At 37.6% G+C, this 14,411-nt stretch overlaps 1 protein-coding gene across 1 annotated transcript in view; it reads right to left on the reverse strand.

The window, feature by feature from the left end:
- Positions 1–6,717, reverse strand: part of NUF2 (NUF2, NDC80 kinetochore complex component) — a 26,570-nt gene extending 19,853 nt beyond the window's left edge. Inside the window, exons 1-4 of the mRNA XM_004688424.2 lie at positions 6,659–6,717; positions 2,810–2,943; positions 1,555–1,629; positions 624–700 (exon numbers count right to left, since the gene is read on the reverse strand). Coding sequence (XP_004688481.1) covers positions 624–700; positions 1,555–1,629; positions 2,810–2,932 — 275 coding nt within the window. The 5' untranslated portion in view covers positions 2,933–2,943; positions 6,659–6,717. The remainder of the gene's footprint in view (positions 1–623; positions 701–1,554; positions 1,630–2,809; positions 2,944–6,658) is intronic.
- Between the last annotated feature and the right edge of the window lie 7,694 nt (positions 6,718–14,411).

The raw sequence follows: 14,411 nt of genomic DNA on the forward strand, positions 1-14,411 counted from the left end.
TGGTGCAGGAGACCTCTCCTGACCAGCCCGCTGCTCTCCACAGCAGTGTATTTCATCTATCTGCCTATTCTGCTCCCCACTCTGTCTCTGGTGAATCTTCTCACAATCCCTTCACCTCCAGCCTGTACCCCAGTTCTGTATGCATAAATAAATAAATCTTTTTTAAAAAAATGTATTGTAACTTATATACTAATTACACAATTGAAACATCTTGATTTCAAAAAAGAGATTACTGAATATATTTCTCAGTCACAAAGGATCAAATCAAAAGTCTATAATGCATGATTATCTAGCACTGAAATCTACTTTTTCTCTATATTACACAGGTATCTATGCAATACCATGGCACAGCTATAGCTTCTAGTAGACAGCAGACTCTTGGAGACACTAAAACTCTTTAAACATTCAAAACTCACCAAACAATTTTAGATTCTGAACACCTTAAAACTTCCATTGAAACTACTACCAGGAGGCAGTTCTACTAGTGGATGTGTACAATTTTTAATATATAGGGGATAGAGTGAAGAAAGGGTAAATTCCTTCCCAATGAAAATCATATTTGAAAAGTTTAATGCTGTGCAAATATTAGTGCAGACTAAGAAAACAAAACCACTTTTACTCACAGGTGAATAGATAAATTGCTGACCGGTAAGAAGCCTTCCATTATATGTGGATACATGACTTCAGAGTTCACTGGCAGCTAAATGTAATGAATCACAAAATCTACTTTATACATTGATTAGGAAAAAATAAGAAAATCTTCACTCTCAAGACACCTTAACCACAGATTAAGCAAAACATATTCACTTACTATCTTTAAATTAAAAAAAACCTTAACAAGCAATATAGAACTAACACAAAAATAGCTGTCATTGGTATTAATGTGAGGTTCAGAGTAAGTGTGCAATCGTTTTTAAATGATTAGTACCTATTAAATATCAGGAATTGTACTAAGCATTTTACATATATTCTCTTAATTTTTTAACAACCCTGCTGTGTTAACCCTATTTTATAGGGAATGAAACTAAATCTTAATAAGATTTCATAGCAAATAAGAAGCAATCATTGATTTTTTAAACAATATTCAATTTTCTTGATGATATTCTAAAGATACATTTTTAGTACATCTTCAGATAATTTCATGATGATTTTATAACAAAAGATTAAGAAAAATTACCTTTCCTTCTAGAAATTTCTAATTTACTAATAGCTCAATTTTTAATCTCAATGTCTATCTCTAATTTGAGAGACTTCCCTGAGAAGAAAACAGTTATCTCTTATTTTTATTATATTCTGAGGACAAACCTGTAAAACTGAATAGATGCACAGAATTGGTATTTTGTGTCACTTAGCTTTTTTACTATAATTATGATCTTGCTAATGCTAACCAATAAGCCATTATTATGCCTAAAACTTCTTTGCAGTGACATTAGTTTTATACAAGTCCTTGATTTTGTTAAAAGATAAAGTAGGAAACTTGTATCCTGAAACTAGTATGTAATATGAATAGGGAAAATGCAGCAAAGAAATAATTTTGCCTCATCTTAAACCTACCATGTAAAAGTGTTCCAGTCGAATTCCATAGACCATTTGTAAGGCTCTCATGTAGATCATGTGCAAGACTTCAGGCTGCAAAAGAAAATAATTTTTTACTATTCTGAGGCACATATCACTCTATCATCACTGTCCAATTTTGTAGCTGAAGAACGCACAAAAAGGAAATAGTCACAAAAATACTCTTGAAATAGTTCTTAATTTTTCCAAATTTTTAAACAGCTTATGATACTTACCAGTTTGTTCATATGCTATAATGGTCCATAAGATCATTTGCTTAGGATCATATACCACACAAGAGTATATATATCCAAATTCCATCCAAGTAATCCATTCACATTAAGAAATGGAAAAGGATTTATCAGACTTTCAAAACAGGTGTCAGGAAGGTAGCAAAAATAATGGCATTCTGAGGGTGCATATCTTCTAAAAGGCAGTAGGAAACTTGTTTCCTGCTTTAGATGTTAATATTCCCTAGATGTTTATTTCAGTGATCCAGGAGGAATAATTTAATATGGTATTTTTAAAAGTTGTATCTCTTCAGTAAGTTATACCAAACCCTGCCCTGCAGAACCCATTTTGATTCACAAACAAGTTCACTTATTTTGAGATTATTTCTGCCATTATAAAGAACTAAAGGGACAAAGATAAAAAGTTTGAGTTGTACAACATTAAAGCAGATTTTATTATATATGCTTCAAGAGCAAGACAGGAAACTGCACAGAGACTTTGGGATTTTCTATGACACATAAATAGTTCATTTTTACATTTAATAACTAAAGAAATAAAAAAAAAAAAAAAACAAAGCCTGTCAAAACAAGTCATTTTCCCCTAGGGCATAATGCAAGAAAATTAATCTGTAGGCTTCCAAAGAAAATTGTTTCCAAGCACTTTTTGGGGTTGAAAACCACTTGGAATAAGTTCTTTTAAGCCCTACCAATAACTGATACCCTCGGACCACCACTCCATATTAATAAAAAATTTAATATACTTTAATATATCTATGGTTTAAAAAAGTTACATTATTAGTTTAATAAAACAATCACATTAGAGATGAATTCCTAATAGAAATGCTGAAGTTGCCCACATACAAACTTAACGTTATTTTAAAATTACACAAAGTCAGAGATTTTTCTCTGGATTAAAAAGCTGGGTCTACATCAAAAAATACATGCCCTTTTCCCCACACTGTATACCAACTAGCTTACTTTGTTTTCAATACAATCATCTACCTGTAAGCACAACCACATTTTACCTTTGGATTTGGATAAAGATCATTCTTGGAGAGGTTTTTACCATCAGCTCCTGTTAAAATTTTGTTGCGAATATGGACCACAATCTCAGCTACATTATATCTAGGGAAAGACAGGGTTTCCATCTTGGAGACTCCTAACCTGAAAGAAGAAAACAATGGTCAAAAATATGGCACAAATGGTAGAGTTCATTATCTTAAAGCTGACACATCTAAAGAAAAATTCATAAACCAAAGCAAAACAATTCAAATTGGTGCTGACTACTATCAAACATTCTTATAGGGTAACATAAATAGAGATGTCACTACATATCCTAAAACACTGTAGCTTTCTTCTAAAGTAACAAAGTCATTATCAGTGCTATTTATTTTCTATGGAAAAGATGTTTGGTTTAATAAACAGATGAGAAACCATACTTCTTTTTTTTTCAATTGAGGGTGTGGGTGGTTGGTCAACAAGAATAGATCCGGAGAATTAATCATCAAACCAAGATATACAGGTAGCACTATCAATAGCAGTTACATACCAAAAATGGCAAAATAGGATAAATAGTAAAATTACTGATTTGACATCCTATTCAAAGTACACATAGTAAAATCACCAGCAATGTTTGAAAGGCAAATAGAAAGATTGAAAGAAAAAAGAAAAAAAAAAAACTATATAATCAGCAGGAACTCCAACTGCCAGTGAGAACTTTAAAAAAATACTTCACATGTCTTCAAATAGTGAGATACTCCCACCTATGTTACCTATGTTGCTATATTGCTATAGAGCAGAAGTTCTCAAAATTTTGCCCCCCAGGGAACATGTGACAGTGTTTAGGGACATTTTTGGTTGTCAGATCTAGAGTAGGGTGCTACTGGCATCTAGTGGGTAGAGGCCCAGGGTGCTGCTGAACATCCTGTGTAGGACAGCAAAGAAGTGCAATGCACCACAGTAGTGCACTCAACTCTTCTATACTTGCCACAGGCTGTTGTGATTATGTTATAGAATTCTGGCACTATACAGTAAGCACCCAGTAAGCTAAAACCTCTCCACTGCCTTCCTATCTCAAGTTGTACCTAGAGGTAAGTCACTAGTAACAGCAGAATGAGAGCAGCATCAGCAGCCCCACCTGTCACCCAGTTAACAATACCTCCTCTCTGGGGAAGGAGCGTGATCCCCAAGAGGCAATGAAAATATAGTCAATTTTTGCAAATAAACTGAAATGACCCCCAGTTCTGGAAATTTATGTAGGCGCCTAATATTTATTAGACTAATAAGGTTAAAAAGAAGCCTTGCCAACTTGCCTAACCTCTGATAAATTTAGGAAGTAACTCTAAACATAATTAACAAATATGTTCACAGTTGTGCTTGAATACCTGCATAACATCACAGTACTTACCAACTCTCTAGCAACTATTTCCCACTTCCGGATGACTCTAACAACTAGGTATCTCTTCCTCATATTGTAAAGAACTCATAACTTTTTACCTACATGCCCCATTTCTAATCACTGTAATTCCTTAAAATACACTCATCTGTTTACTATTTACATGACACCCCTTTCAAAAACATGAAGAGTAATGATGTCTCTGCCTATCCCTCTCTTTAATTTGAGTCACTTCCTATCGGTCCTTGTTTAAGAACCTCTGCATCCTACTTATTGTCTTCTAAAACAAACTAATTTGTCAATGTCTTCTTAAAATGTAATGTACCACTGAGCACAAGTCTCCAGAAACCATCTGCCTCTGGCAGAGCTATAGTACAGTGGGCAGTGACCTCAGCTGACCTAGGCTACAACTGCAGCACTTACCAACATATATCTCAAAGTGAAACATCCAGAATTTCTTCAGTCCAGCCAGGACTTCTACATATTCTTACAGTTGATTATTTGAAACTTAAGCAAGGTTTTGCTTTTCTTATTACTGACTTCCACAAATCCAAACTTTCACTCTACAGTCAGCATCTTCTTGTCAGCTTCCCCATTTTTTTTCTTTTTAAGATTTATTTATTTATTCATGTAGAACTGGAGTACAGGCCAGAGATGCGGAGGATGAGAGGATTCACCAGAGACAGAGTGGGGTGCAGAACAGGCAGATCGACTAAGTACACTGCTGAGGGGAGCAGTGGGCGGGTCAGGAGAGGTCTGCCACGCCATGTGGAGCTCCTCCGGGGCAGGCGGGAATGAACTCATGTGGAAGTGGCTTAAGCTTCTTAGTGCAGTGCTTTAACCCGCTGCGCCACCAGGGAGGGCCGGCCCCATATTTTAAATGCCTTTTTCAACACAAATATACATTCTATATTTCCATTTAAGTCATAGCTGTCAAAATCACTGATGAAAATACTTGGCCAAAAAAAGAGCCAAAAAACACAGAAAGGCCCACTTTTTCCAAACAAGCTACCAGTTGGAACAGAGTACCATAATAAAGAAATGCAAAGGATAGTCATAATTATCATCACACATACTTGTTTTTAAGTGTGCCTTTATATAGCCCTGACTGCATCATGTAACATCAAATACTTTAACTATCTTTACTCACCAAGTCAAATTAAAAATGTTCTGTCTGGCTTCTAAAACTGCCACAATTTAACAACCCAATAAAGTTTTGTTTCAAGAAAATCTCCCCAAATTTCAAATGTTTCCTATTGGAGTCACTACCCACATCCAAGTACTTTCTTTCTTTGATAAAGTACCAACTTCAGTTCCAATTCATTCACAAGTGTGTGAGGAGAGGAAGGGAGAAGGGACAGGGGTATCAATTAGTACGCAATTCAAGCTCTTTGGTGGGACAAAGTATATAAATCACCTCACAGATGCAAAGTGATCCCTAGGGTCCTACAGCAAGTATCTGAGATTAATACTAATCGCTCCTTTTAATTTCTCATTTTCACGCAACACAACCATGCCAAGCCAAGTAGGTACCCAAGCCCTACCTTATCTTTCTTGCTTTCTTGTCTCTACCGTGCTTTCCCAGGTTTTAATTAGCAGGTGGTTAGTCCCCTTCCAAAAATATTATCTAAATTAAAACATTTTGACACATAACCCTTATTACAGTATATTGCTACAACTGTTTTATTTTGTTATTGCTGTTATTGTATTAGACTCTTACTGAGTCTAATCACAAATTAAGTTACAGGTATGTGTGCATAGGAAAAAAACATAGTGTGTGTGGGGTGCGGGGGGATTTGGTACTCTCCAGGTTTCTGGCATTCACTGGGTGTCTTGGAACATTTCAAAGTATAGCTAAAGAAAGAACTACTATGCTGAAAAAATACTTATTAAATTTTACATACTTCGTTAGCTAAAATAAACCAGCTCGTGGAAATTTACATTTCAGGAAGAAGAGACTAAACAGAAATATGCAGGAATGAGTCCCTAGCTTAATAAATCACGTAAAAAGTCTCCTGAATTCATTCGGGGAAACTGTGTCACAAATGCAAGTACCACACACCACCGCTCTCTTAAGTTTTGCATTAAGTGTGCTATTTCTGCCTTTCAATTATTGGTTTTGGATTTGGTTAAGTGGTGCCTGAGCAATGGAGATCTATAGAAAGCTGAGCGACATCTACATCCGCGTCAACTTCTAAATAAACGAACTAAAGCGTCGTGAACACAAGCTTAAATGATCACGTACGCCCGAGCTGCTTCTCCCAGTCTACGCTGCACCCGACAACACCCATCACTTTGGTAGCGCTTAACGTAGGAACTGAGCTCAGATTGTTTCTGCTGTAAAATAAAAGGACCGACGAGCTCGCCCACACCTGCTCCAAGGAGCGCCCCACGTAAACACTGGAAGGCCCCGCGCCCCCGCGGGGTAATGTAGCGCCCAGTCCTCCCATCTCCATCTTGCGTGTCCGCTTGCACTCACCTATCGCTCCAACCGCCCACTGGAGGGCGGCGAGTTCCAGAAGCAACTGGAGAACTAAAAAAATCAACAGCAACCGTTGTCACTTTTCAAACTTGCCGCCTTCAACAGGAAGCCCGGCTTCGGCGGCCCAGCCCACTTCCTGCGCTCCGGATACCGGTTGGACTCAAAAGGCGCAAGGAGGCGTGGCGGCGCCGAGCTCTAGGCGGAACCTTTGTTCACGGCATTGGCGTCCAGTCGGACCTTGACCTCGAGGAAATGGAGGTGCAGCTGTTTGGAGGTGGATCCTGTAGTTAATCTTTGAGCAGGTTGTTTCCGCTCACACCTTGAACACAGTGGGGGACCGTAGCAAAGAGCAAAAGAGCAGGGGGGGTTTCTAGAAACTTGAGGTAAGCTCGAGATGACCAGGAAGAGGGGACGTGGGGCTCTGCGTGGGTCTGGGTAAGGCAGAGTCCAGAGTAATGGCAATACCGTTACTTTTAGAGCATTTATTGTGAGCTTCCGTTTCTGCGTTCTGTTTGAAGATGTTTTCTCATTTAGGCTCGGTTAAAAGCAGCAAAGAGCTGCGGCGGGGGGTAGGGGAATATATAGATACTGTCAACAGTGCGGGATCTAAATCGGGATTGTTATGCAGATGGTCCGAAGCCGCGTATGGCGGTTTTCAAACTGTATGGAAGCACGGATCCTAACGTGTTCCTACAGTTCATCTGTTAAAATCCTCTCATTTATAAAGGGCCTAAAGTATACAGAAGTGGCAGTGTCTAGAGTGGAACTTAAGTCTGCTGCTTTTAGCTTTTCCTTTCATTCATTCCCCCAGTGGAGCCAGGCACTCCAGGCACTTACCACACTGACCTGTTCACCAAACATGCAGGTCCCCAAAGTAAGTTGCATCTTACAGACACTGGAGCACTTCACACATGATCACAAGTTAGAATATTCCAGCAGAGGACTTAATATGTTGTATGGGGTGTCTGATCTGAATGAAGTGTAATGCACACAATTTACCTGTGACAGATTCTTTTCTCCAGCTTCATCTTACCCCGATTCATTTCTTAAAATAACACTAACATTATATGTGTTTGGAATATTACCCACTAAGTCTACCTATGTTGTTGGAAATGGCAGAATTTATCGTGTTTTTTTTTTTTTTAAACAGCTGAGCCGTATCTATTTGTATCTCTCACATTTTTATCAATCATGGGTTGTTTTCACCTCTTAGGTTTTACTTACAATGAGCTCGGGTCACCTCCTAATTCTTCATAATTCCTCAACCCACATCTCTGCCTTATAACTTTCAGTGATTGCTCACAAACTGTTTTCCTCAACCCCTCTCCCAACCTCACTACCTCCCCTTATTAGGTTACCAGGATAGTCTGAAGGGTGTTTTTCAAGCACTTAAAATACATTCACATGCATCTTTTCATGTCTCTGCTCCTTTTCTAATTTTAATGTGCTGTTCCCATTTTAGATTTCACTTTAGAGGCCCAGTAACATACCTGTAAACACTGAGCACATCTGTGAATGGCAAGATGGGGGTGCTCAGTGGGAGCTTTTCAGCCTGAAATTGCAGCCTTATCTTTAATGCAGGTGGTGTCCCTGGGGTAGCTATTGCTTTTGTAAAATAAACGCATCTCTTAAAATTCTAGCTGTTGTTAGCATCTACCTTATCTTCTTGCCTACCAATTTCTCTCTGTACATTTATCTGTCTCTTTTTTCTCTAAGAAGATGAACTGTATCTCCTCTGCCTTTGCTGTTGCCCAATTCCTGTCTTTCTGTTGGAGCAACGCAGCACCCCAGGGGAAGCCAGCATAGCAACCTGGGTTGGGTGCAAACTGCCCTGCTTCATCCCCTAGTCCCTGGAAGTAGCAGTACAGCATGATTCCCCCCCCCCCAACTCCAACCCTGCCTTCTGAACAGGGGGGAGAAGTGGGCACAGTGCAATATCTGAACTCCACCCTTGATGTCCTAAAGCAAGAGGCCTGCTGGGAAGGGAAAGAGCAGAGGGGCCATTTGGGGGAGCCTTTAAGGTGAAGTGAGGCACTTGGTCTTGCTCTTTATTCATTGGAGAGGCAGCCACCCCTCTGTGTGGCTACTTTTCACACCACAACTGCCCTCTTTGCCTTCCCCTCCCTTCAGTAACATCCCTTTGCCAAACCCTGCCACTTGGTTGTCTCCTGTATCATGATTCTTAAGGACTTCTTTCTCCACCTGTCTTTAGGTAATGTAATTCCATTTCCTATATGTCCTCTTGGGCTTATCAAACACTCATTCTTTTATTAATCTATTTGCCCAATGATCACTGATGAATCGCTGATTTCTTTCTTGAGATTCAGATTTTATTTCCTTACCTTTTAATCCACTTGGGAAAATTCATGGGGGCTTCAAACTGATTTGTCTCTTACATTTCAGCTACTCATCTATCTCACTGTTGCCTTCAGCCTTACCACCCTACAGTCCATCAGTGGTCAATCTCAGTGATCAGTTCAAATGTAAATCTGAACATTTCATTTGTCCATTTCAATTTCTGAAGGTCCTCCCTGCATTCATCACCTCTAAGGTCAACTCCAACTCCAACTCCATAGCCTGGCTTGCTGGTACTGCCATAATCTTGGTATTGTTTGTGTTCTGGTTTCATCTCAATTTCCTGGTTGTGAGATAGCTTATTATACTTTGAGATCTTTCCTTATTCTTGGTGACTCCCCTGACTTTATTGCCTTATTTATCCTTCCTTATTTTTCAGATGTCTTCAGGAAGCCTTTTCAAACTCCACAGTTTGAATCTGTTGACTTTCTTCCAGGCCACCTTGGCATTTATTTATTCATTAAAAAACATTCATCGAGCTCCTTATTTTGTGCCAGACACTGAACTAGACACTGGTACTTAACTGCAAAACAAGCAAATGTGGTAATAACCAATCTAATAATTAACCTTACAGAGCATATATTCTCATAAGGGAGACAAAATTTAAAAAAAAAGTCATTTAATCAAAGTGTCCCCACAATTGAGAGTAGCTAGGAAATGGCTAGATTAAAGGGTGGAAACAAGTGTACCAGACAAAGGTAACAATTCTTATGAATTCCCATATGAGAAGAACACAGTCTAGAAAGATCCTTGACACAGGCCTAGAGGTAAATACGGACCAAATCATGAAAAGCCTTAGTCATGTTAAGGAGTTTGAACTTATTCCAAAGGCTAACAGTAAGTTTGAAGTATTCCAACATTATTAGGTTTGTATTTTAATGACAAATTTGTCAACAGTGAGAAGATAGAATCAAAAAATGGCAAGACCGCAGAGAAGGAAACCAGTTAGGACATCATTGTAGAAATCCAGGAAAAGAAGATGGCAGCCTGTGTGATGATAGTATTGGCAGTGTGGATGGAAAGAGGTTCCAGAGGAATTTAGGATGTGAAAGTGGCCGACTTAATGACTCCTTGAACTGAGAGAAATAAAGGGTAGAGTTCTGTAACAAAGTTTAGTGACTGTAGGATTACCCTGTCTGTTCTCCTATACCCACAGCTTAACGTAAGTCCTTAAGACAATGCATAGACTTGATAAATATCTGTTGGGTTTTCTGCCTTGAGGATCTAGATAAATGGGTGTCTTTCTCAGGTTTAGGTAAACAATGATTGGGTTTTGGACTTGTTGAGTTCAAGACATAGGTGATACATGTGAAAATGTCCAGATATTTGGCAGTTGGAAGAAATCTGAGATGATTGTTTGCATGCCTAAAAGAATAAAAGTTTATATTATATTGAAATGATCTGTTTTCTGTATCTGTACTGCGACATAGGGTTGGTTCTTAATGACTTGATTCCCTTGCACCTAACACTGTCTTTGGCACAAACTGGGTACCCAGACAGCATTGAACTTACCCATCCACTTCTAAACATGATGCTTCTCACAGGAGAGATCAGTTACAGTAGTACCTTCTGAAGAGGATCAGAATGAAAGGGAAATCTTTGGTTCCTATACTTGTTTTCCCCATGTGCTTAATATTTCCTATGAACAATAAAAAGTTAACAAATGAGTGTTTATTTTGTATGAACTGAAAACTATACACCAACTGGTGATTCTGATTGATAAAAGTAGGATATCCTATCTCAGATCTGAGATCACATTAGCATGTTTGATCATATTACATTTTTTATTGATTTATAAATTTTATGGTTGTATTCACTGATGCCATTATTCAGTTATATAAATCTTTAATGACAGTTACTTAAAGATCTTTAAAAAACAGGACTAACCCATGAATATTAGGCTGAAGTGAAACGAACATACAATTTATATAAAGGGTATCAGAAAATATTTTAAGTTATATATAGTAAGTTGTAGATAAAACCTAAAGCAAAGTAGTGCCTCAATTTTATAGTTGTCTCACATTCATCATGAGAGGAAACTCAGTAACATTGTCAACAAGAGAACATCTAATGTACAAAACTAATTTTCACAAGCTTTGGACTATCTTTTGCATGTTAATTTTAGTTGTAAGTGAATAGAAAATACAATGTTTTTATATTTTCTTGAATTAATGTTTTAGAGTAAAATTTTATAGAAGAGGCGGGGGCTGTACAGACTGAAAATGCACTAGTCTTAAAAGCTAGCAGCTCTGTATGCACAACATTCACTGGGTGGCGCTGCTGCATTAAAGTTCACTTTATCTACTTGGAAAGTTTATCTCGTTGCTTTTTACATAAGTAAACACAATTAGATTGATAAAACATTGAACACTGTGTCCTAGATGGAAAAATTAGTTTCTAAATGCATTGGCTTTAAAATACATGTTTAGGGTTTGCCAAGAATACAGCCTTGAATTCAAGGTAGCTTTCTGTTTTTTAATCACCTTTTTAATCATTGTGGACTTGATAACATGCTTCATTCCTCAACTTTATTCATAGTTCTGGAAATGGAACTATATATTTGCAATACTTATTTATATTTTTATATTTTTTATTTATATTATTTATATTTGTAATAGTATCTGTTACAAACTCAAATAAAATTTTCAATTTTGCTAATTTGTAGTGAGCTGTGAATCACACCAAAGAAAACAAGTTGTTACACTGTAACCTATCTAGTATTATTTTACATTAAGCTATCTTATTTTAACATAGTATAGAGAAGCTTAGGAATTAATAGCCCAGAAAATTGGGTATTGATAAAAAGATTTGTTCAATATGCCTTTTTTAAAAGTATAATTCTATACTCTATAGATATTTCAAATACAGAATTTTATATTTCAAGTATAGAATTATACTTTTTAAAAAGGCATATTGAACAAGTATTTTTATCAATACCCAATTATAGAATCACCATAATGTCTTGTGGTGATTCCAGTTTTTTGAAAGGAGTTAGTGAAATTCTCAGGGAAAATGTTAATATTAATTAGCATGTGTGTTAAAATTAATCATAACAAATTTTGCGAAAAGGAAGTTAAAGTGATATCAGTAATGACTCAAAAATCAGCTATTTTGGTCACAGTTATAGTTCCTGCAGATTCTTTTATTCTAGTGATTTCTGTTTTCTAGAGTAAATCTAGTATGTACTAAATTTTATAAACCCTTGGAAACAAATCACTTCTAAGTTCTCATCTTTTCATAGTTCCTAATCCTGTTTTTCTCAAAATGGCCACTGAGTGTTCATCAAAACATTTGTATATAAGTACCAAGTAGTAGTGTCTGACTTCTTACTTGGGGTGTGTGTGTTTTGGCGGGGGGGGGGGGGGGGGGGGGGGGGGGGGGTGGCCGAGAAGATGTGGGCACAAAGGCATACAGATGATTCGACAGACCTACCTGTGAATATGTTGGGGGGGGGGGGGGGGTGGAGGAGAGGGGAACACCCTCAAATATTATGAAGATTCTGCCTGGTAAACAGAGGTTAAGCATATAAATTCTAAATTGACACCTACGTATTGTCTTAAAGTAACCGATCAACATAATTTCCATCTATATACTTTTTGCACGTGGTACTTAAATAATAATACACATTCATAGAAGACAGAATTAGTGCTTGGTCCTTTCCATGTACTACCTTAATTCTCAAAACAACTGCTTGAAGTTGTTTTCAGATGAAAAATCAAAATTCAGAACATTTAAGAAAACGGTTTGATCATATACCTAGGAAACCAGGGAGACAAAATTTGAATCCAAGCAACCTCATGATAGCAGTTCTCTTTAGCTATACTATACTATATTAGACTAGCAACCTCACTCACCCTGACCCTTCTAGCACATGGGTAGGGGCAGCATTAATATTTGTAAACTGCAACGTACCCTGTTCTTGTTTATGTTTTGTGGGTTGTATCCTTGGATTCTTCTAGCAAGGTATATATCCACAGATACCTTCCACCCTCCACTACTTCCCCACAGCCTGCACACACACTATGAAAAGAAGACTATGAAGCACTCACAGTCTTTTGGGAAAGATTTTGTTGAGTGGACCCTTTGATATAAGTAGTTTGCTCCCTTGTGTCATTGAAGGGTGTATCCCCCCTGTAGGCCTTTGTGTGGGCTGGCCATCTCACAGGACATTCTCAGCCTTCAGAGATGTCTTGTACAGCTACTCCTAAACCTCTTTTCCCATGATTGCAGTTTCACAGTCTCTCCCAGCCTGTTTCCTTAGCAGCTATCAATACTCCAAGGAAAAGGAATACAGTTTTGTCATTTGTATTAAAAGGAAATCTCACAGTTTTAGTCATTTGTTCATCATCATTTTCTGGTTCTGCTCATGGGTGGGCCTTCCCTAACGTTTTTTCCTGGAATTATAGTAACTAAAAACAAAACACATTTAATACATTTACTCCACCCTAAGGAGTAATTTCCTTAAGAAAACCATTATTTAGTATTCATGAGAAATTCGTAATCATAGTACGAACAATGTTTGTTGACCTAAATTCTTAGTAATAAACCAAGCTATCTTATGCTAAGAGATCATTTCTACCCTGAGTGACAGTGACTGACTGAATTCAGTCTCTGTTTCTCCACTAACCACAGCAGAGGTATTGTTCTATGAGTGAACAAAGACATTTTATTTTACCCCTGTTATATTTTCACTGTAGATTTGGTCCAGAAAACAGAAAGGCTAAACATGCAGATCGGTGACTAAGTAGAGAACAAATATTCGAACTAAGACTGACTCCAGGATAAATCAGGCTTCACTTGTATTGGGAAGATTTTTTAATAGGGTATAAATATAGTGGTCCACAAGATGTCAACAGGAATTCATTGAATAATGTGTGTGTCACACAATATTTTTAGTAATATCCAAAAATTAGGATAAATTACCCAAGCAAAGGTATGTTTTAACTTTGTATTCTCCAGGTGAGTGAAAGGAAAACTTGTTTTTCCTCTTAACATTTTTTTGCTCCTTGATCACCAAATGTGTGAGTATTGTCCCACACCAAACCAATTATCTGATATCTGGGTGTCCTACAATTCAACTTGGACAATATCTGCCTTGTGCCCGTGTATAAGTCAACAAATCTGGGATTCAGTCCAGCAAGGTGGCAGTCACCTGTACTTCTGACACACTGTAAAGCAGATTTCCCACAAACTCATCCTCAGGCTCAATAACGTGCTGAAATGGCTCACAGAAACTCAAGGAAACACATTTTCCAGTTTATTATATAATAAATGATAATTTAAAAAAATAAAATAGTTAACCAACCAGATGAAGAGTTACATAGGGAAAAGGCTGGAAAGGTCCCAAGTATAGATGCTTCTGTTCTCTTAGATTTGGGGTGCCTCAATATTCCTA

Source organism: Condylura cristata, unplaced genomic scaffold (genome assembly GCF_000260355.1).
Source record: "Condylura cristata isolate star-nosed mole 26May11 unplaced genomic scaffold, ConCri1.0 scaffold00024, whole genome shotgun sequence".
NCBI lineage: Eukaryota > Metazoa > Chordata > Mammalia > Eulipotyphla > Talpidae > Condylura > Condylura cristata.